Source organism: Pseudophryne corroboree, chromosome 1, assembly GCF_028390025.1.
Source record: "Pseudophryne corroboree isolate aPseCor3 chromosome 1, aPseCor3.hap2, whole genome shotgun sequence".
Lineage (NCBI taxonomy): Eukaryota > Metazoa > Chordata > Amphibia > Anura > Myobatrachidae > Pseudophryne > Pseudophryne corroboree.
Window position 1 is genome coordinate 400,224,650 of NC_086444.1, and position 22,133 is coordinate 400,246,782.

The 22,133-nt window shown below is 46.2% G+C and overlaps 1 protein-coding gene across 1 annotated transcript in view; it reads right to left on the bottom strand.

Annotated features, from left to right (window-relative positions):
- Positions 1-473: 473 nt before the first annotated feature.
- Positions 474-22,133, bottom strand: part of CRYBB3 (crystallin beta B3) — a 42,037-nt gene continuing 20,377 nt past the window's right edge. The window contains exons 3-6 of the mRNA XM_063913218.1: positions 20,574-20,692; positions 8,636-8,768; positions 1,040-1,182; positions 474-836 (exon numbers count right to left, since the gene is read on the bottom strand). Of these exons, the coding sequence (XP_063769288.1) occupies positions 623-836; positions 1,040-1,182; positions 8,636-8,768; positions 20,574-20,692 (609 nt within the window). The 3' untranslated portion in view covers positions 474-622. The remainder of the gene's footprint in view (positions 837-1,039; positions 1,183-8,635; positions 8,769-20,573; positions 20,693-22,133) is intronic.

The window sequence follows — 22,133 nt, forward strand, 5'->3', positions numbered from 1 at the left end:
ACTTTGTGTATTAAACAAAGTTTGTGTACATTGAGCCATCAGAAAACAAAGGTTTCACTATCTCGCTCTCACTCAAAAAATTCCGTATTTCGGAATATTCCGTATTTCGGAATATTTGGATATGGGATACTGAACCTGTATATATATATATATATATATATATATATATATATATATATGTATATATGTATATATATATATATATCTATATATATACTACATACGGAATAACTTGCTTATCAAATACATCTTGCCAAGACTTTTAAATGTTCCTTTTAATGAATGCCACAGATGGAAGTTATTACACATAAGACACACACACACATTTACAGATGGAGTAGATTTTACTGCCCGCTTTGCTGCACACACACGGTACATTAATTTCAATGGAGAAAAGTTTAGCCCACTAAATTACGTGCTGCAATCAAGACTGCATAATAAGAATTTACTTTTTAGGAATACAGGCAACAAAATTATTTAGTGATGCAGTAATCTTTATTTAAGATTACGGACTGACATATTAAAGAGACGTTATCAAGTTTTAAAATCATTTTACGCGTCTCTTCTTGCCGTGCTTGTCAGCAGAAGAGGGTGATGACTGGTGTGTGTGCTTTGTTCTCCTTCAGCTACTAGCGGGGACAGGGGCAGGTGCTGCAGCGGCTGCTGCAATTGGGGTTGGAACAAAGCAGCCACGCTTGTGCCACTGCATGTCCCGAATACGGCGAACAGACTGGATCTGGGGCTGGTTGGCTTCCCAATCATTCCAGTGTCTGTATTCTTTCTTCTCAAAGACATACTGGCGACCTCTGTAGCCGGGGTATTCATAACCTACCCAGCTGCAAGAAACAATAAACAGGGTTAGATGACGTGAGTGTGTTCTTCATCCACATTCATCCCTGACATATGCTGTATTGACTTTTGCCGTTTATTGTACAGAACAGAAAAGAGACTTTAATATTAATATAACAATCCTTTTGCTTGTAATTGGCTGTACAGAAAGTTATTATGCACATCATATAGGTAATGTAAGAGCTCTTACGTTCCGTTGAGGACCTTTATACTGGCCACTCGGTCCTGGAAGCCATGAGCCCACAGACTTGGCACATCATCATCCACAATCTCCATCTTCCTTCCATTGTAACCAGCATTTTCAAACAGGTGGATCTTATGGTCAGCGCTGTCCTACATGAAAATGAGCATTGACAAGTTTTAGGTGCCGACTGTGGTAAAAAACTGCTAATTAATACACATAAAAATAATTAAGATGCCAAGGCAGAAGCCTTTCAGGAGAGTGACTAACCATATGTATCAAGCCTTGGCGAGAGATAAAGTACTAGTCAGTAAGATTGTAACAGTCATTTTACAGGCTGTATTTGAAAAATGTCAGGAGATGATTAATTGGTTATTTATCTCTTTACTTTATTCAAAACATGATCTCTATCCATCTCCCAATGTGTGGCATATTTATCATTGTGTAACAAGTGACCTGTGTTCAGTGCTATCACTAGAGTAGGTGTCATCCCGTGTGCCTACTCACTCTATCACCCCTATCTCTGTACTCCTCGCAAAAAGGGGCATGAAGCAACAGCACCTGTTGTATGCATGGCCGCGTGTCACACCCTCATTCTCGTCACGCTTGCCCTGACTGTACATAACTGATCTCACACGTGCACAGAGAGGACTGAAGAGGGGTGGAGTGATCCAAATAAATCCCTCTTCATAGTTGCATCACTATGGGGGAGCAAGAGGTGCAGAACGGTCACAGTCCTAGGGGGATGGCACCAAGATACAGGCTCCTACTCAGTGATTGGGTGCTGCACTGTGATGTTACTGTGCCTGGCTCCCATTCACTGAGGAGGAGGCGGCAGTGTGGGGAGAATCAGAGGTCTATTCATGAAGCAGTGAAAAGAGTGGAGAATCGGGCCAGTGAAGAAGTTGCCCATGGCAACCAATCTGCTTTGAAGTAACATTTATCAAGTGCATTCTATAAACTTATACCTAACAGCTGATTGGTTGCCATGGGCAACTTCTCCACTAGTTCACTTCACCGCTTTTTTCACTGCTTCATGAATAGACCCCTCAGTGCAGTAGAAAGCTTTCCTGGGCCCTGATAATGAAAGGGAAGTGGTCTAATTGTGAAGGTGTGGCCACATCCCATTTAAAAATATAACTTAAGAAATGACTGACCTGTGTATGGGGGGGCTGACATGTGCTCCTCAGCGCAATCGCCCCAAGCAGGCATAGGAGACTGCTGCACTCTGATGAAACTTGTGCCCAGGTAATTAGTATCGCTCCCCCTCCTCTCGGAGCCACTGGGAGGAATCTCTAGGGGCAGTCCAGCAACTCCCGGAGGTCCCTATACTATTGACACTGTGTGCTTGCCCTTACATTGGGTACAGACAGTTGCGCAGAGAGGGGGGAGAGGATACTAATTACCCATGCTCAAGTCTATTGGAGGAGCCCAGTGGGGGCCTAGGGCCCCCCTTACCTGGCAGCAGCAGATGCAGCTTTTCTTCTTAGCGTGCTGGGCTGCAGTGTGTCCAGGGAAGCATTTAAAATACATGTTTTTCTATATTTAATATATAGGGTATTAAGTATATTAAAGGGTGGACCCAGCTAGGCTCTCTACTGCCCTGGGTACAAACTCATTGAGTGCTGAAATTATTTCCCCTCCCCCCTACCTGCCAAATAACCACTACATATTTCAACCTACCCAACCCTTGCCACTGCTGCTTGTACTACACAGTCAGTGTTACCATATTGTTAAAGCGCGATATTCAGCAAATATTGCATCATCACATTTTCAGTAAATCGCAAAGGACAGCTTTCCCGGTAAGAGTTGTTCTTTATGACCGAAGGACTTTCGTGTTTTTGACACTGGAGTCCTTCTCTGCAAGTGTCAAGTGATGCACACGCTGTTGGGGGTGCTGGGAGGGAAGCAATGCCATTTAAAGATGGCATTGCTCACCGCGTACAAGCTCTGGTATGTATTCAGGGCCGTATCTGGACAATTTGGTTCCCAGTGCGAACACTAAAAAAATGCGCCCCCCTCCCATAAAAATATAAAAACCTAACAATCGCGCACGTGACTTTGCTTTAATGGATGTGGCCTTGCAGGAAAAGGCTACTTTTCACTGACATAATGTCCCTTACACCATATTATGCCCCACACAGTAATGCCTCTCGCACCATATTAAGCCACCACAGTAATGCCCCTGACACCATGTTATGTCCCACACAGTAATGCTCCTGTCACCATATTAAGCACCCACAGTGCCTGCCACTGCCGCCAGTCTCTACAGTTCAGGTGAGGACTGCTGTTCGCACTTGCCTCGAGTTCAAAGTATTGAAAATGACCTTCTCAAAATGGCCACCGCCTTCTCTAGCATCCTTAATACTGTCTTCTATGAGGCGGACATTTTCAATAGTATTCCAGATGGAATACTGTAACATATAGTTGCCGTGGCCACGGCACCCTGTGTGATCGCACGGCTCGCCCAGCTCTAGTAACGGCACTGAATGTATTACATTCCAGAGCTTGGTGCATATAAGAAAAGCCTCAGAGATCTGCATTTTCAGAGACTTGGCTGCATTTGTAGCTTTGCTAGATCACACCCATAGACTTGCTTTGTATTTATGCTATGTACTACTTACATATTATATGTACAGTAACAAACTTTTTTTTATATTTACCACCTTGTACGGTGCTGCAGATACTTTGTGACACTCTATATATTAAGGATGGTATTAACAAAAATTACAATGGGATTTTAAAATGAATAACATTCTGGGATGTGTTACTTATAGTTTTATATTTTACTCAAATGTGTTCTCAGCAATAACAAATGCCACACATACAGTGTAAGTCTTGCAATAGATGGGGTATTCAGTGTTTAATACCACTAATAAATTATTCCCTGGCTTTACTTGGAGACTGTTTACTGCTATAAGAAATGGTGAATAGCTAAATGAAATAATATGGGGTTTCAATTTAAATTGTACCTGTATAAATTGTAACATAGCAGCTTTAAAATATCTACGTCATGGTAACTTTGAATTTTAGAACATACTTTTATAAAGTGTACAAAGAAAACTATTGACTTAGGCGCAGGGTTTTTTTCCACAGCCGGCGGGGTTTTGCTGGTCAATTGAAAGACAGAAAATTTCTATAGAAATCACTGCATCTTTTTTCTCGCACCTGCAGAGCAAGTCTGATTTTTCCTAAAATTGTTCATTTTAGGAAATATCATCGGAACTTCCTCTGGGACCCCAGCGGCACCCCCATGAAGACTAATTAAGCAATTGGAGGTTTCCAATTAGCTTAATTAGTCTGTAATTACTCACCTTGCAAAGCGGTGTCTTCTGCATCTAGCATCTGGAGTTAGGTCTTCTGCTGCAGCGTTATGTGAGGTATGTGGAGTGTCTATGAGTTTGTGCAAGTGGTTTGTGCATTTTTTGGGGGGTTAATTAATACTGGTAATTGGGAATTGTGCGCGAGGTACACAATGTTTTTTACCTCGCTAAACCTCACTCCCAATTGAATTCCACCCACAATGTAGATAAAGAAATAACTGAGAGAATTTAATTATGAGTGCAGGATGGGGGGATGTGAGATTTGGTGAAAGGTAAAATCTTGTTGAATGGTCTTAATTTCATCTTTGAAATAAGTAGCAAAATCATGGATGGTGAAGTGAGTTTAAGATAGCAAAGATATGCCTGTGTTTAGAAAATTGGATGGTTTTATAGAAGTAAACATTGGAGTATCTATAATGGGTGCATGGTGTGTGTTGTGTACATGGGCCCCTGGCTCCAGGGCGGCCACACTGAACACCCTGCACCCACATTTACCACTCCAGAGTCTTGGGTTGGCTGATACTGCACTGGGAATGTGGCACGGGTGCCATGTTTCATGAAGACCTGCGTATGCACAGTAGACTCTGATCCAAAGCCAGAGACTACTGCTTTCCCAGAGAGAAGGGGGCCTGCACGGAGCATGCACACGGTCCCTCTACTCTCTTAAATTGACTCTGGGAGTCAAATATATTTGCTTGGCAAGTGAAAAGGGCAGTGTTATACGAGGGGTGCGCAATAAGTTTTTTTGAATGTACAGTGCACAGGTAGAGTCTGCATTGGGATGCCTCACTGGGGATCCCAGTCAATTTATGGCGGCACAGTGTTTAGAGGTACCCTGTTCTCTGCACTCGTCCCTGCAATAACCTTGTGTGATTACAGCGATGCAGGTAGTGGATGTAAGGTGCCGAGTGCTTCTAAACATTGTCCCGGCATAAATGGACAGGAAGCAGATCCCCACTGAGTCAGTCCGACACTGGGTAGAGTAGACACAATCTCACTGGTTGTGAACTGTAATCTCTGTGAAATATCAAGGCACAGAACCATATGTAAGCAGCACTGCACACATGTTCAGTTACTTCACAAACTTGTTATTGAGCTCAACAGAGGCCACTGGAGAGCCTTGATCTTCTATGACTACAAGAGTGATCTTCGATATCAGGATAGTTTTGGCCGATTGTGAGCTGCTTTTTGGGAGGATGCACCATCCTGAACCAGTGTGTTTGAGGGATTGCAGAGTTTCGTCACAGAAGATTGTGCCTGGAAGGTGAGGAGCACTACGGCTGACCTATGTCCGCCATCACCGAGGAAAACATTGCTGCCAGCAGGCCATCTCATCGATATCCATCCGCTTAATACTCCACAAAAAGCTTGGCATGAGCAAGGTTTCTGCTTGCTGGGTGCCCCATCAGCTGACTCGAGAGCAGAAGGAGGCTCAAGTGATTTGGGCTGCAACATACTGGCAGGGTTTGATGGCAGTCGCTCTTACTCTGTCTGGGTTATAATCAGTGGTGATAAATCCTGGATCTACAGTTTTGACCCAGAGACCAAACAACAGTCGGCCCAGTGGACCACAGTTGGAGGTGCACCGGTATAGAATTCAGACATGAGCACAGCGTGGCCAAGCAGATGGTGGCAGTTTTTGTGGCCAAGACTAGTCATGTAGCTACTTTACCACTCGTGCAGCAGCGCATTGTCACTGGGGACTGGTATGCCAACCAGGGCCGGTTCTTGCCCTTGTGGCGCCCCGGGCAAAAATAGGGGCGTGGCTTCATATGGGGGCGTGATCAGTTACGCCCCCATTTGTGCCCCCTGTAGCACCGCAGGAAGTAAAAATAAAATAAAATAAAAGTATACTTACAATCCCCGCTCCTGATTCCAGACCGCTGAAGACCTCCTCCTCCGCCGGCGCCGCTCTTCTCCTTTCCTCGGATCTATGGGAGAGACGTCATTACGTCTCTCCCATAGCACAGCATAGACACTAGAGGTCAATTATGACGTCATCGCACACCGCACAGCAAAGGTCCCCTCCATGAAGGGAAACTAAACACATAGCGTCTGGTTCCCTTCAAAGCGGGGGACCAGCGGCGGGCACAGCGGGGGGGCACAGTGGCGGATCTTGCCATGGTGCGGCGCCCTCCGGAAGGCGGCGCCCCGGGCAAAAGTCCTGCTTGCCCGTGGCAAGATCCGCTACTGATGCTAACCAATGCCTGCTGCAAAGTGCTTGAAACCATTTCCAGGTGCCATCCAAGAACTCACGATCGTGGTGCCTTTCTCTATCACGACAATGCACCTGCCCAAAAGCCAGGAAAGAAGTGGACTCTCTGGCCCAACGCATCCAGGAACTTGGTCATTCACCATACATTCCAGAACTGGACCCCTGCAAATTCTTTGTGCTCCCACAAATGAAGCGCAAGATGTGTGGGATCCATTTTGAGTCACTGGAAGCTGCATTGGAGACCTTCATCCAGCAGTAAGATGAAACTATGAATTTTTAGTGGAGAAGTTCACTTTGGAGCAAAATTTCTTCCAGTTGTGTTCAGTAATGCAGGAGCACTTTTGCAGGTAGCAAATTTATTTGGTGTGCCATGGATGAGATCAGGATTGTTGGACAGTGTAGTTGATTTAGTAATGGCAAATTAATGAGATGGCTGTGTGTCTGTGAATTTTGAAGCACGGGGGATGATGAGGTGAGGCTATAGTGAAGAAAAGGAGGTTGGGGCTGGAACAGGCATGTCACAGAAAATTGTTGAAGCTGAAAAGACCTCTTTGTGCGCCACTGACAATGGCTCATGGCCTTGTTGGAAAGTAGCGCTGCCTCGCGGCCCGGGCACGTTTCATCACTCTGGGGGCATGCCCCAGGAGACTTGTGTGGCTCTACTGCTGGCTCCTACAATGTGACAGTAGCCAACAGCTGCATGTAATGTTACAGTGCAGCACCCGTCTCCTGTCACTGAAGAGGAGCCATCATTTTGATGTCACCTCTCGGAGGGTGACACCCAGGTGGGTCCGCACCACCCTAGTAATGCCACTGGGTTAGGGAGCCCAAGTTGGAATGGCATATTATTAATTTCTACTGTCTTTTGTATGATAGTACTTAATTATATTAAACTTTCAATGAAACTGAAGCTTTTATGCACAAATGTCACTACCATATCTTTTTGTTCAAATGACTAAGGGGGTATTCAATTAGCCGCAAATTTGCTGCAATTTTTTGCAAGAATTTTTTGTGCAGCGATCGGACGAAAATTGCTGCAAAAATGGCTTTTCACACGTATGTGCGCTCCCATTTTTTTGCAGTGAAAAGTGTAGGTGAAAATGGGGAAATCAGCCTGTATCAGCCTGTATCCTAAAAAATGCTAAACTAACATAGGATAACAGAAGAGAAGTGTATTAGAGATCACATTAAAGAGTTTTTGGGGACTTAAATTGTGAAATGGCGGTTATATGCATTTTTTTTTTAAATGCCAAAAAATTATAGAAAGCAAGTTTTTCTGTGCAAAATAAATGCTCTCATTAAATTTGGGGTACATGAAAATGGGTATAAGTATATATTTGGGTCATTTTAGGGTGGTTTAAAAAAAAGTGGAAACAGACCGATTACTTCCACCTGCAAGCCTAAAAACACCTTTTCCACTCATAAAGCACCCCGATATACCTGTCCCATACCTTGAACCCCAATTTCCATCACTTTGTACTTTTTCACCCCAAAAATGACATGTCATTATCAGGCAATTAAAAATAATAAAAAAAAACGTGCCTAATTAGTCATTAATGGGGGTGTCCCAGGTGTTCTGTACCATATCAAAACATTTTTACCTTAAAATAGGGATTTTCCCAACTTTTCACCTGCTCAGAGTAGGTTAGTGAAGTTTGTGAAAAAAATGACCACCGATAAATTTTCCTGCATAATTGAATAGGCTGTAATTGCGATTCACGGGAAAAGTCTTTTTTTTGTGCGAAAAGTCCGTTATTACGGCTAATTGAATACCCCCCTATGGCTGCCAATACTGGCAGTGCTTAAAATTTACAGTTTAATATTTTAAACCAATATAATATAAATCATTGCATGTCCCCCCCAAATAAAACAACATTGTCAAATAACATAATCTGCAACCATGGAAAATGTGGTTTGCCACTGACTATACATAAAGATCAACAACACATATTATAATTTGAATTTGGCACATATCTGTTCATATATGGACACCATCATTGTAACCACAGGATATTCCAGAAAGGTCCACAATCTAAACATCACACTAAGCTAAGAGTAAAGTCTCACAATGTTCAAGGGACGGATGGACATCAGATAGTCGCTCCTGTGGCTGTTAGACCAGGTGTCCCATCTTGGATAGTCGCCCTTTTCTAGGACAAATTGTTCCCCACCAAATGCTTGACGCTCGAAGCTAAGCCATCTAAATGCAGAGGTGAAATTATAACAAGCATTATTTAGATTTTGTGAAAGAAGAGAATTTTATCATTTAATTTTGCCTTCATACTGTGATATGTCACATTAATATGTATTTTAGTGTCAGAATCAGCTTTATTGGCCAGGTGTACTCACATACACTAGGGATTCTTTGTGGTACAATGCATTGCCAAGCAGCAACATGAAGGGGGAATACATAGCATATGACGGGGAAGAACATAGCAGACATTACAAACCAGGGACGTGCAGTCAGGGGAGGCAGTGCCTCCCCTGTCATTAATGATTAAAATAATACAAAGAAGATACTTATGACACATATTCTGTGTTATAATAAGAATTTACTTACCGATAATTCTATTTCTCATAGTCCATAGTGGATGCTGGGAACTCCGTAAGGACCATGGGGAACAGCGGCTCCGCAGGAGACTGGGCACAAAAAGTAAAAGCTTTAGACTAGCTGGTGTGCACTGGCTCCTCCCCCTATGACCCTCCTCCAAGCCTCAGTTAAGATACTGTGCCCGGACGAGCGTACATAATAAGGAAGGATCTTGAATCCCGGGTAAGACTCATACCAGCCACACCAATCACACCGTACAACTCGTGATCTGAACCCAGTTAACAGTATGATAACCGTAGGAGCCTCTGAAAAGATGGCTTCCAACAATAAACAACCCGATTTGTTTGTAACAATAACTATATACAAGTATTGCAGACAATCCGCACTTGGGATGGGCGCCCAGCATCCACTACGGACTATGAGAAATAGAATTATCGGTAAGTAAATTCTTATTTTCTCTGACGTCCTAGTGGATGCTGGGAACTCCGTAAGGACCATGGGGATTATACCAAAGCTCCCAAACGGGCGGGAGAGTGCGGATGACTCTGCAGCACCGAATGAGAGAACTCCAGGTCCTCCTCAGCCAGGGTATCAAATTTGTAGAATTTAGCAAACGTGTTTGCCCCTGACCAAGTAGCTGCTCGGCAAAGTTGTAAAGCCGAGACCCCTCGGGCAGTCGCCCAAGATGAGCCCACCTTCCTTGTGGAATGGACTTTTACAGATTTTGGCTGTGGCAGGCCTGCCACAGAATGTGCAAGTTGAATTGTACTACAAATCCAACGAGCAATCGTCTGCTTAGAAGCAGGAGCACCCAGCTTGTTGGGTGCATACAGTATAAACAGCGAGTCAGATTTTCTGACTCCAGCCGTCCTGGAAACATATATTTTCAGGGCCCTGACTACGTCCAGCAACTTGGAGTCCTCCAAGTCCCTAGTAGCCACAGGTACCACAATAGGTTGATTCATGTGAAACGCTGAAACCACCTTAGGGAGAAATTGAGGACGAGTCCTCAATTCCGCCCTATCCGAATGAAATATCAGGTAAGGGCTTTTATAGGATAAAGCCGCCAATTCTGATACGCGCCTGGCTGAAGCCAGGGCCAACAGCATTACCACTTTCCATGTGAGATATTTCAAATCCACTGTGGCAAGTGGTTCAAACCAATGTGATTTTAGGAACCCTAAAACTACATTGAGATCCCAAGGTGCCACTGGAGGCACAAAAGGAGGCTGTATATGCAGTACCCCTTTGACAAACGTCTGAACTTCAGGCACTGAAGCCAGTTCTTTCTGGAAGAAGATCGACAGGGCCGAAATTTGAACCTTAATGGATCCTAATTTTAGGCCCATAGACAATCCTGCTTGCAGGAAATGTAGGAAACGACCCAGTTGAAATTCCTCCGTAGGGGCCTTCTTGGCCTCACACCACGCAACATATTTTCGCCAAATGCGATGATAATGTTTTGCAGTTACATCCTTCCTGGCCTTGATCAGGGTAGGGATGACTTCATCTGGAATGCCTTTTCCTTCAGGATCCGGCGTTCAACCGCCATGCCGTCAAACGCAGCCGCGGTAAGTCTTGGAACAGACAAGGTCCCTGCTGGAGCAGGTCCTTCCTTAGAGGTAGAGGCCACGGGTCCTCCGTGAGCATCTCTTGCAGCTCCGGGTACCAAGTTCTTCTTGGCCAATCCGGAGCCACGAGTATCGTTCTTACTCCTCTCCTTCTTATGATTCTCAGTACTTTTGGTATGAGAGGAAGAGGAGGGAACACATATACCGACTGGAACACCCACGGAGTTACCAGAGCGTCCACCGCTATTGCCTGAGGGTCCCTTGACCTGGCGCAATATCTGTCCAGTTTCTTGTTGAGACGGGACGCCATCATGTCCACCTTTGGTTTTTCCCAACGGTTTACAATCACTTGGAAGACTTCTGGATGAAGTCCCCACTCCCCCGGGTGGAGGTCGTGTCTGCTGAGGAAGTCTGCTTCCCAGTTGTCCACTCCCGGAATGAACACTGCTGACAGTGCTATCACATGATTTTCCGCCCAGCGGAGAATCCTTGCAGCTTCTGCCATTGCCCTCCTGCTTCTTGTGCCGCCCTGTCTGTTTACGTGGGCGACAGCCGTGATGTTGTCCGACTGGATCAATACCGGTTGACCCTGAAGCAGAGGCCTTGCTTGACTTAGGGCATTGTAAATGGCCCTTAGCTCTAGGATATTTATGTGAAGAGACGTTTCCATGCTTGACCACAAGCCCTGGAAATTTCTTCCCTGTGTGACTGCTCCCCAGCCTCTCAGGCTGGCATCCGTGGTTACCAGCATCCAATCCTGAATGCCGAATCTGCGGCCCTCTAGAAGATGAGCCTTCTGTAACCACCACAGGAGAGATACCCTTGTCCTTGGAGATAGGGTTATCCGCTGATGCATCTGAAGATGCGATCCGGACCATTTGTCCAGCAGATCCCACTGAAAAGTTCTTGCATGGAATCTTCCGAATGGAATCGCTTCGTAAGAAGCCACCATTTTTCCCAGGACTCTCGTGCACTGATGCACTGACACTTGTCCTGGTTTTAGGAGGTTCCTGACTAGCTCGGATAACTCCCTGGCCTTCTCCTCCGGGAGAAACACCTTTTTCTGGACTGTGTCCAGAATCATCCCTAGGAACAGTAGACGTGTTGTTGGAATCAGCTGTGATTTTGGGATATTTAGAATCCACCCGTGCTGACGTAGCACTACCTGAGATAGTGCTACTCCGTCCTCTAACTGTTCCCTGGACCTTGCCCTTATCAGGAGATCGTCCAAGTAAGGGATAATTAATACGCCTTTTCTTCGAAGAAGAATCATCATTTCGGCCATTACCTTGGTAAAGACCCGTGGTGCCGTGGACAATCCAAACGGCAGCGTCTGAAACTGATAATGACAGTTTTGTATCACAAACCTGAGGTACCCTTGGTGAGAAGGGTAGATTGGGACATGGAGATAAGCATCCTTGATGTCTAGAGATACCATATAGTCCCCTTCTTCCAGGTTCGCTATCACTGCTCTGAGTGACTCCATCTTGAATTTGAACCTTTTTATGTAAGTGTTCAAAGATTTTAGATTTAAAATTGGTCTCACCGATCCGTCCGGCTTCGGTACCACAAACAGCGTGGAATAATACCCCTTTCCCTGTTGTAGGAGGGGTACCTTGATTATCACCTGCTGGGAATACAGCTTGTGAATAGCTTCCAATACTGCCTCCCTGTCGGAGGGAGACGTTGGTAGAGCAGACTTCAGGAACCGGCGAGGGGGAGACGTCTCGAATTCCAATTTGTACCCCTGTGATACTACCTGCAGGATCCAGGGGTCCACTTGCGAGTTGCGAGTGAGCCCACTGCGCGCTGAAATTCTTGAGACGGCCCCCCACCGTGCCCGAGTCTGCTTGCAGAGCCCCAGCGTCATGCTGAGGACTTGGCAGAAGCGGGGGAGGGCTTCTGCTCCTGGGAAGAGGCTGCATGGTGCAGTCTTTTTTCCCTTTCCTCTGCCCCGGGGCAGGAACGAGCGGCCTTTTTCCCTCTTGCCCTTATAGGGACGAAAGGACTGGGTTTGAAAAGACGGTGTCTTTTTCTGCTGAGAGGTGACCTGGGGTAAAAACGTGGATTTTCCAGCCGTTGCTGTGGCCACCAGGTCCGATAGACCGACCCCAAATAACTCCTCCCCTTTATACGGCAATACTTCCATATGTCGTTTGGAATCCGCATCACCTGACCACTGTCGCGTCCATAACGTTCTTCTGGCAGAAATGGACATCGCACTTACTCTAGATGCCAGGGTGCAAATATCCCTCTGTGCATCTCGCATATATAGTAATGCATCCTTTAAATGCTCTATAGTTAATAATATACTGTCCCTATCCAGGGTATCAATATTTTCAGTCAGGGAATCCGACCAAGCCACTCCAGCGCTGCACATCCAGGCTGAGGCGATCGCTGGTCGCAGTATAACACCGGTATGTGTGTATATACCTTTTAGGATATTTTCCAGCCTTCTATCAGCTGGTTCCTTGAGAGCGGCCGTATCAGGAGACGGTAACGCCACTTGTTTTGATAAGCGTGTGAGCGCCTTATCTACCCTAGGGGGTGTTTCCCAACGTGCCCTAACCTCTGGCGGGAAAGGGTATAGTGCCAATAATTTATTAGAAATCAGCAGTTTTTTATCGGGGGAAACCCACGCTTTATCACACACCTCATTTAATTCATCTGACTCAGGAAAAACCACTGGTAGTTTTTTCACACCCCACATAATACCCTTTTTTGTGGTACTTGTAGTGTCAGAAATGTTCAATGCCTCCTTCATTGCCGTGATCATGTAACGTGTGGCCCTACTGGACATTACGTTTGTCTCGTCACCGTCGACACTGGATTCAGTATCCGTGTCAGGGTCTGTGTCGACCATCTGAGGTAACGGGCGTTTTAGCGCCCCTGACGGTGTCTGAGACACCTGCACAGGCACTAATTGATTTGTCGGCTGTCTCATGTCGTCAACAGTTTTTTGCAAAGTGCTGACATTGTCACGTAATTCTTTAATTACTACCATCCAGTCAGGTGTCGACTCCCTAGGGGGTGACATCACTAACACAGGCAATTGCTCTGCTTCCACATCATTTTCCTCCTCATACATGTCGACACAATCGTACCGACACCCAGCACACACACAGGGAATGCTCTGATAGAGGACAGGACCCCACTAGCCCTTTGGGGAGACAGAGGGAGAGTTTGTCAGCACACACCAGAGCGCTATATATATATACAGGGTTAACCTTATATAAGTGTTACTCCCTGATATAGCTGCTGTATTTATATATTAGCTGCCAATTGTGCCCCCCTCTCTGTTTTACCCTGTTTCTGTAGTGCAGGACTGCAGGGGAGAGTCAGGGAGCCGTCCTTCCAGCGGAGCTGTGAAAGAAAATGGCGCTTGTGTGCTGAGGAGAAAGGCTCCGCCCCCTTCACGGCGGCCTTTTCTCCCGCTTTTTTCAGGAAACTGGCAGGGGATAAATGCATCCATATAGCCCAGGAGCTATATGTGATGCATTTTTTTTTAGCCATATAAGGTTTTTATATCGTTTTTATTGCGTCTCAGGGCGCTCCCCCCCAGCGCCCTGCACCCTCAGTGACCGGAGTGTGAAGTGTGCTGAGAGCAATGGCGCACAGCTGCAGTGCTGTGCGCTACCTTATTTGAAGACAGGAACGTCTTCTGCCGCCGCTTTCTCCGGACCTCTTCGCTCTTCTGGCTCTGTAAGGGGGCCGGCGGCGCGGCTCCGGGACCCATCCAGGCTGAACCTGTGATCGTCCCTCTGGAGCTAATGTCCAGTAGCCAAGAAGCCCAATCCACTCTGCAGTCAGGTGAGTTCGCTTCTTCTCCCCTTAGTCCCACGATGCAGTGAGCCTGTTGCCAGCAGGACTCACTGAAAATAAAAAACCTATTTAAACTTTTACTTCTAAGCAGCTCAGGAGAGCCACCTAGCTTGCACCCTTCTCGTTCGGGCACAAAAATCTAACTGAGGCTTGGAGGAGGGTCATAGGGGGAGGAGCCAGTGCACACCAGCTAGTCTAAAGCTTTTACTTTTTGTGCCCAGTCTCCTGCGGAGCCGCTGTTCCCCATGGTCCTTACGGAGTTCCCAGCATCCACTAGGACGTCAGAGAAAAGTATCTGCTTTAGTCTTTACATTATTTTAATAATTTGTACCTTGTGAATAACTGTGTTAAATGTGTGTTGGAGGCACCGCTCTCGTTGCCTCCAGCTATCAGTGTGAAAGGGACGGAAGCGGGGGGCGGGGCCAAACATAGGGCAGTGAAAGCCCATTCAAAAAAATGCAGCTGAAGCGGCACCTAATGGAGTGCCGCTTTGACAGGGGCGTGCTGTCAGCTCACATGAAAGCATGCCCCTGTCCCTGAGGAAGCTGCGATAGGGCAGTAGGCAGGGTCGGCTTTGTCAGTACTTTTGAGGGTGCCCCATTAGTTGTTTGCACCCTACCTAGATGCTCTCTCTCTGTAATCTGCACCACCGTTCGGGCTCTGTGACAGGGGGGGGGGTCTCTTCAGGTGCTGGGAGCTCCGCTGGCTGAGAGAGAGCTCTCTTGCAACGAGTGACCACTGCTGAGTCTGCCTGGCCGCAGGAGAAAGGATCTCTGTGAGGAAGGGTGCATGTCTGCTGGGCCGGTTTACACTGTGAGTGTGTGCAGGGCCAGATGGCCGCTACCGCGATCAGTGCTCTGATCGGGTAGTGGTCACTGGTCCTTCTTTAGCAACAGGTTACAGTACAATGGCTGCGGGAGGGCTGCTATGCATGCTCTGCCCCAGCTCCCCCACGGAACTCCAGCAGCAGCGTCCAGTAACAGGAAGCCGAGTAGGGGACTCCCATACAGGGCAAGGCTACACAGGTGCCCATAAGTCTCTCCACAATGTAAATTTATATTTTAACTATAGGAGTTGTGGGGTCAGTTGCAGCCCCTCCCCTCCCCTATGTCGTGACACACTGTGTTTCTGGTCTGTACTCTGTCTCCAGGGCTCCTCCCCTTCCACTGTGCATCAGCGTTACACAGCACCTCCCCCTGTTCCTCTGCAGAGCAGGATGCTGTTCCACTTCCTGATCCTGACAAGAGAGTGTGCAATAGGAAGGAGCAGGCTGGTGTTTCATGTATAGGTAATGGCTTCAGGGGAGAGGGGCTGATATGTGATTTCCTCCCTCTGTAGTGTATCATTCTTCTGTCTGACTGTCCCTTCCTTCTATTACTCTCTGCCACCTGTATCTTTCCTCTGTGTGTCTCTTTCCACCATCCTCTCACATCCTCTGTCTGCCTGCCTGCCTGTCTGTCTGTCTCTTTTTCCTCTGTGTGTCTCTTTCCACCATCCTCTGCCTGTCTCTTTCCTCTATGTGTCTCTTTCCACCATCATCTCACATCCTCTGTCTGCCTGTCTGTCTCTTTCCACCGTCCTCTCACATCCTCTGTCTGTTTGTCTGTCTGTCTCTTTCCTCTGTGTGTCTCTTTCCACCATCCTCTCACATCCTCTGCCTGTCTGTCTCTTTCCTCTGTGTGTCTCTTTCCACCATCCTCTCACATCCTCTGTCTGTCTGCATGTCTGTCTCTTTCCTCTGTCTCTTTCCACCATCCTCTCACATCCTAGGTCTGTCTGTCTCTTTTCCTCTGTGTGTCTCTTTCCACCATCCTCTCACATCCTCTGCCTGTCTGTCTCTTTCCTCTGTGTGTCTCTCTCCACCATCCTCTCACATCCTCTGTCTGCATGTCTGTCTCTTTCCTCTGTGTGCCTCTTTCCTCCACCCTCTCACATCCTCTGTCTGTCTGCATGTCTGTCTCTTTCCTCTGTGTGTCTCTTTGACCATCCTCTAACATCCTCTGTCTGTCTGCCTGTCTGTCTCTTTCCTCTGTGTGTCTCTTTCCACCATTCTCTCATATCCTCTGTCTGTCTGTCTCTTTCCTCTCCACCATCCTCTCACATCCTCTGTCTGTCTGCCTGTCTGTCTGTCTTTTTCCACCATCCTCTCACATCCCCTGTCTGCCTGTCTGTCTCTGACAGCAGGGAGGGATTTGGAAAGATCCCTCACCTACCCAAGCTGACGCATCAGGGACGTCGGCGGTAACTGGCATTGGCTTGGTGATGTTAGCGGGTATTAGCTTGACGGCGGTAGGGGTCATCAGCGGGACTCAGAGAACATTATGCCTGCAGTGCCTCACCAGCCACTGACCTCACCGCACGCCACTGTTACAAACATTACACGTATGAGTTCATGCTGCACATTGCAACTGTACGATAGACTCGACATATTATACATGTAAAAACGATGGCTGCTTGGCATCCGCTGCGTCATCTTGAACTCAAACAATGCTCATAATTAAGAAGATTTAAGTAATACATCAAAAGATAATAATAGTTTGTGTTAGTGTTAATATTTAGTGTTAATAATAGTTATAATATATGTCAGTAGAAATATATGTTAATACATGTATATTTAGGGACGTGCGGTGAGGTAAATGGCTTAGGAGGCACTGGCTAGTCCCAGAGCCAGATTTACACACAATATATGAGCCAAAGGGTTCATGTGGGCATTATTGCAGCAGTATATACTGCTGGAAAATTGATAGGTTTTGATCAGAGATGTACAGAATAGGACGGTATAGAGAGTTTAGACTATAAAATTGATTAGAACAATACAAAGGAGATATTTATAATATACTGTAGTCTTTGTATTTTTCATATCTACATATACTGTATAAAAGCCAAATACCACTGATTGACTCATCATGAAATCTCCAGAACCATGAGGGCTAGAAACTTGAAATTTGGATAGTAGCTTAGTTTTGTGATGTAGGAACTCAATAAGAAGGTATTTGTCAAAATTCCACCCCGAAAGGGATGTAAAGGGGTGAAATGTGCTTTTTATAAATTCTTTGTTATCTCTCAATCTAGATAAGATTTACATTTGGTTTTTGCATACAAACGTTACCAATTAAGTGCCACCTGTTGTGCCATGGGGGACACTAGCCGACAAGGTCAAGTCATCCTACTTATGGCCAGAGTCAGCGTCCTTTCCTTGAGGGTCAACATGCGAGTGCACCTTAAAGGCAACTTGAAAGCAGGGGAGTTTTCTGAATTACTTCTGAAAATCAGGGATGGCAAGTTGTTGGAGAAGGGGGGGAAGAGTCCATATTCCTGGAAAACCTCTGCAATGTAGTCTACGACTTGAACGCTTTGACTGAGAAGATCTACCTGGCCTTGAATAAGAATAGAGGTAAAAGTGTCTCTTGGCTGAGGGAGAGGGCTATTCTAACTCCAACAAATGACTCAGCAGGTAACATCAACAATGCTCTGTTGAAGAAACTGGCTACTAATATGGTTAGGTACGAGTCGGTTAATTCCATGGTAGAGGTGGAAGACACCATTCATTATCCTGTAGAGTTCTGCATACTCTGAACCCACCCAGAATACTACCTCATGTACTCTATCTCAAGATTGGCGCCCCCATAATGCTTTTATGCAACTTCAATCCACCCAAACTGTGCAATGGTACCAGGCTGCAGGTGAAGACTCTGCACAAACATGTAATTAAAGTGACAATATTCACAGGCATAGGCCAGGGAGAAACTGTCCTCTGACCCCATCAGACTACCATTTCCAGTTCAAACGGCTGCAGTTCCCGGTACAGGTCTGCTACGCCATGACCATTAACAAAGCTCGGAGGCAGAGTTTGAAACTGGCTGGTGTGGATCTGAGGTGAGACTGATTCTCATATAGCCAGTTGTATGTTGACTATTCCAGAGAAAGCTCCTCTGACAGCCTGGCCATTCTCCAGCCTGAAGAAAAGACTAAGGGGTATATTCAATTGAAGTCGAAAGCTGCCGTCTGTTGAAAAGACAGCAGTTTTTAACTTTTTTCAGTCGGAAGGGGTTCCGACCTATTCAGTATAACCCAAAATTATCCGACAAGTCGATAGCTGCCGATCCGCGTGATTCTGTCGGAAACGGGGCCAAATCCGACAGGTTTTGGCCCCCTTTCCTACCATCTCAATCTGACTTTAAAAACAGTCGGATTGAAATGACGGAGCCGAGAGGAGGAGAGGGGGGAGACCAGCGGGGAGACGGGGGAGAACAGCGTTACAGCAGCGGCTACAGCAGCATAGCAGGAGGATATGTCACAGCCGCCGCTCACAGCAGCGTCCACCCGGCTCCAGCAAGTGAGACCTCGTTTGCTGGAGCCGGGTGGATGCTGCCGTGAGCGGTGGCTGCGACACATCCTACTGCTACGCTGCTGTAGTTGCTGCTGTAGCCACTGCTGTAGTGCTGCTCTCCCCCGTCTGCCCGTGGCTCTCCCTCGTCTCAGCTCCTGCATCTCAATTTGATTTTTTTTTAAAGTCGGATTGAGATAGCATTGAATAGCCCTTGTCGGATCCATTCCGACAAATGAATGTCGGAATGGATCCGACTTCAATTGAATATACCCCTAAAAATGCAGTTTACCAGGAAATCCTTCAAAATGAAAGTTAAACGCACGCAAAAACGTAAAATTCCGTAGCGAAGCACGGGTATTCATCTAGTACTTTATACAGTCAAAACTCTGGCTTATACGTTAGTATGACACGAAAGGTTCTGCCTCATCTACCTCAACTTACCATGTCACTGAAGCAGTTTTGGAAAATATACGTAACAGAACACGATAAAAGACAAAAACAATGTAATTTTAGCACAAAAACAATAGACCTCTAGTGAGAACAAAGCATGTACAACACGAATGTGACAGTAGTATAGGTTATGGGAATATTGATGCACCTACTTGCTTTAAGTAAAGCCAATGGCCCTCATTCCGAGTTGATCGCTAGCTGCCGTTGTTCGCAGCACAGCGATCAGGCAAAAAATCGGCATTTCTGCGCATGCGTACGGGCCGCAGTACGCACGTGTGAAGTACTTTCACACAAAACTATGCAGTTTTACACAAGGGCGAGCGACGCTTTTCTGTTGCTTTGTTGATCGGTGAGTGATTGACAGGAAGTGGGTGTTTCTGGGTGGTAACTGGCCGTTTTCCGGGAGTGTGCTAAAAAGCGCAGGCGTGACAGGTAAAAATGCGGGCGTGCCTTGGGAAACGGGGGAGTGGCTGGCCGAACGCAGGGCATGTTTGTGACGTCAAACCAGGAACTAAACTGTCTGCAGTGATCGCAAGGTAGGAGTAGGTTTGGAGCTGCTCAGAAACTGCATGAATATTTTTTTGAGCAGTTCTGCTAAGCTTTCGGTCGCACTTCTGCTAAGCTAAGATACACTCCCAGAGGGCGGCGGCCTAGTGTTTGCACTGCTGCTAAAAGCAGCTAGCGAGCGATCAACTCGCAATGAGGGCCAATATCACTTAATATTGACACAATTGTGAGGACTATTTTCACACTGGATCATTGTAGATAGCAGTCTCCTGAAAGTTCAGTGGTTTCTCTCATTCATGGTACAAATAAGTATAAGTCAGTGATTCTCAAACTCTGTCCTCAAGGCACCTCAGTCTAGGTTTTAAGGATATCCATCTTGCAACACAAGTGGCCTAGTTAGTACTGTACCTCAGTTAGTTTGTGCACCTTCTGTTCTGAAGCATGGATATCCTTAATATATTTTACAAGAACCTTGAAAAGAATAATCTTTTTCATGATGTAGTAAAAAATATTTATTCTATATAATGAAAGGCTAATGCTGCTCCTCACCTCTATGGGGAGAATTCAAGTGTTTTGCGTGCCAGTGGCCACTAAATAGCGCCCGATGGAGCAATTAAAGTGTTGCTCCGTTCGGGCGCACACAGACGCCGTCGCTGACATTACCATAATGTTGTTCCGTCATTTTGATGGCTGGTAACTGGTATTGTATAAATGTTTATTATATGATGCATAAACTTGTCTCTGTTTGGAAAGCAGCATTCATGCCCAACTCACGGTCCAGATTCCACCTGGATGGATCCAACTTTCTCCAGTCCTTTCTCTCCCAGATTCTGGCACTCCCCAGTAAACTCGCACCTCTTCCCCTGGAAATTCTCCAGTTCGTACAGTGTAATCTGAGGAATCAAAAGTAAAACAATAGCTAGCTGTAAACTCATTCTGTTGACAGTTCATGCCTTGTTCTCTATATAATGTATTTTAGGATGCTTGTCATGCAGAATGTTTCAGGTACAGTTTCTTAGCCCAATAAAGCTTAAAACCTAGTTTAGAGTGTCTAACACATGTAACAAATAGATTTGTCTATGTTTGTAAAGATCTGACAAAGTTATTGGAACCAAGGTCTACAGCTACACTGAATAAGATAAAATACAATGTAAAATACAAGACAAATAGATTTTGCAAATGTTTAAAGCATCCCCTAGTATTAGTTAACATTTCTAACACCTTGTTTCAGCTTATTAATAAAAACCTTGTTTACCTTTGACAGCACAAAATACTCTCCCTTCACCACCATCTCACTTTTATGGGACTTCATTACATTCAAAAGGGGAGGGGCAGACAGACAGGGGTGACACAGATGGGGTAGAAAGCAAGCGTGGGCCACAGAAGGTTTAGGATGAGAGACGGCTGGGTTTGGTGAAGAAGTGGGTCTTGAGAGCCCATTTGAAGTTTTGTAGAGGTGGAGAGTCTGAGGGGGAGAGGTAGAGAATTCCAGAGAAAGGGAGCAGCACATGATAACTCCGGAAGGTAGGCGTGAGAGGAAGTAATCAGTCGGCAGGAGAGGTGGCGTGCATTAGCGGAGCGAAGAGGACGGGTGGGAGTGTAAAGGGAGATAAGATCAGAGATGTAAATGGGGGAGGACGGACTGTGTGAGGGCTTTGTAAGTGAGTGTGAAAAGTTTTAATTGGATTCTGAAAAGGAAGGGAAGCCAGTGAAGGGCTAGTGGAAGAGGGGAGGTGGACGTAGTGCGTTTGGTGAGGAAGATGAGCCGGGCTGCAGCGCTGAGGACAGATTGGAGTGGAGAGAGGTATTTGTCAGGGATGCCAGATAGGAGGAGATTTCAGTAGTCCAGTCTGGAGATGACCAGTGAGTGGATAATGGTCTTGGTGGCATCCTGGGTGAGAAAGGGTCTAATCCTGGAAATGTTTTTGAGATGAAAGTGGCAGGTTTGTGAGAGGTGCTGAATGTGTGGTTTGAAGGAGAGGGAGGATTTAAGGATTACTCCAAGACAGCGCACTTGGGGACTAGGTTTTGGTAGTTAATTGGGAGAAAGTGTTTCTGGGTTCTGATGGGGTTGGATGCACATGCAGGGGGATGAAAGTTTGTGTGAGGGTGCTGCCAAGGTGTGTGTTAGTAGTGAATCCAGGGGGGAGAGTGCGTGTCTGGGTGCTGCTGTCTGGGGTGTTTGCAGCGAGCACAAGGGGGGAGGGGGGGGTTAGAGCGTGTGTCTGGTTGTTGCTTGGGTGTTGGTAGGTAATGTGGGTTAGAGGGAGTGTGTGTGAGTGCAGCTGGGTCTGGGATGCAGTAGTGAATGCCATTGGGGGTGTGGGGGCACTA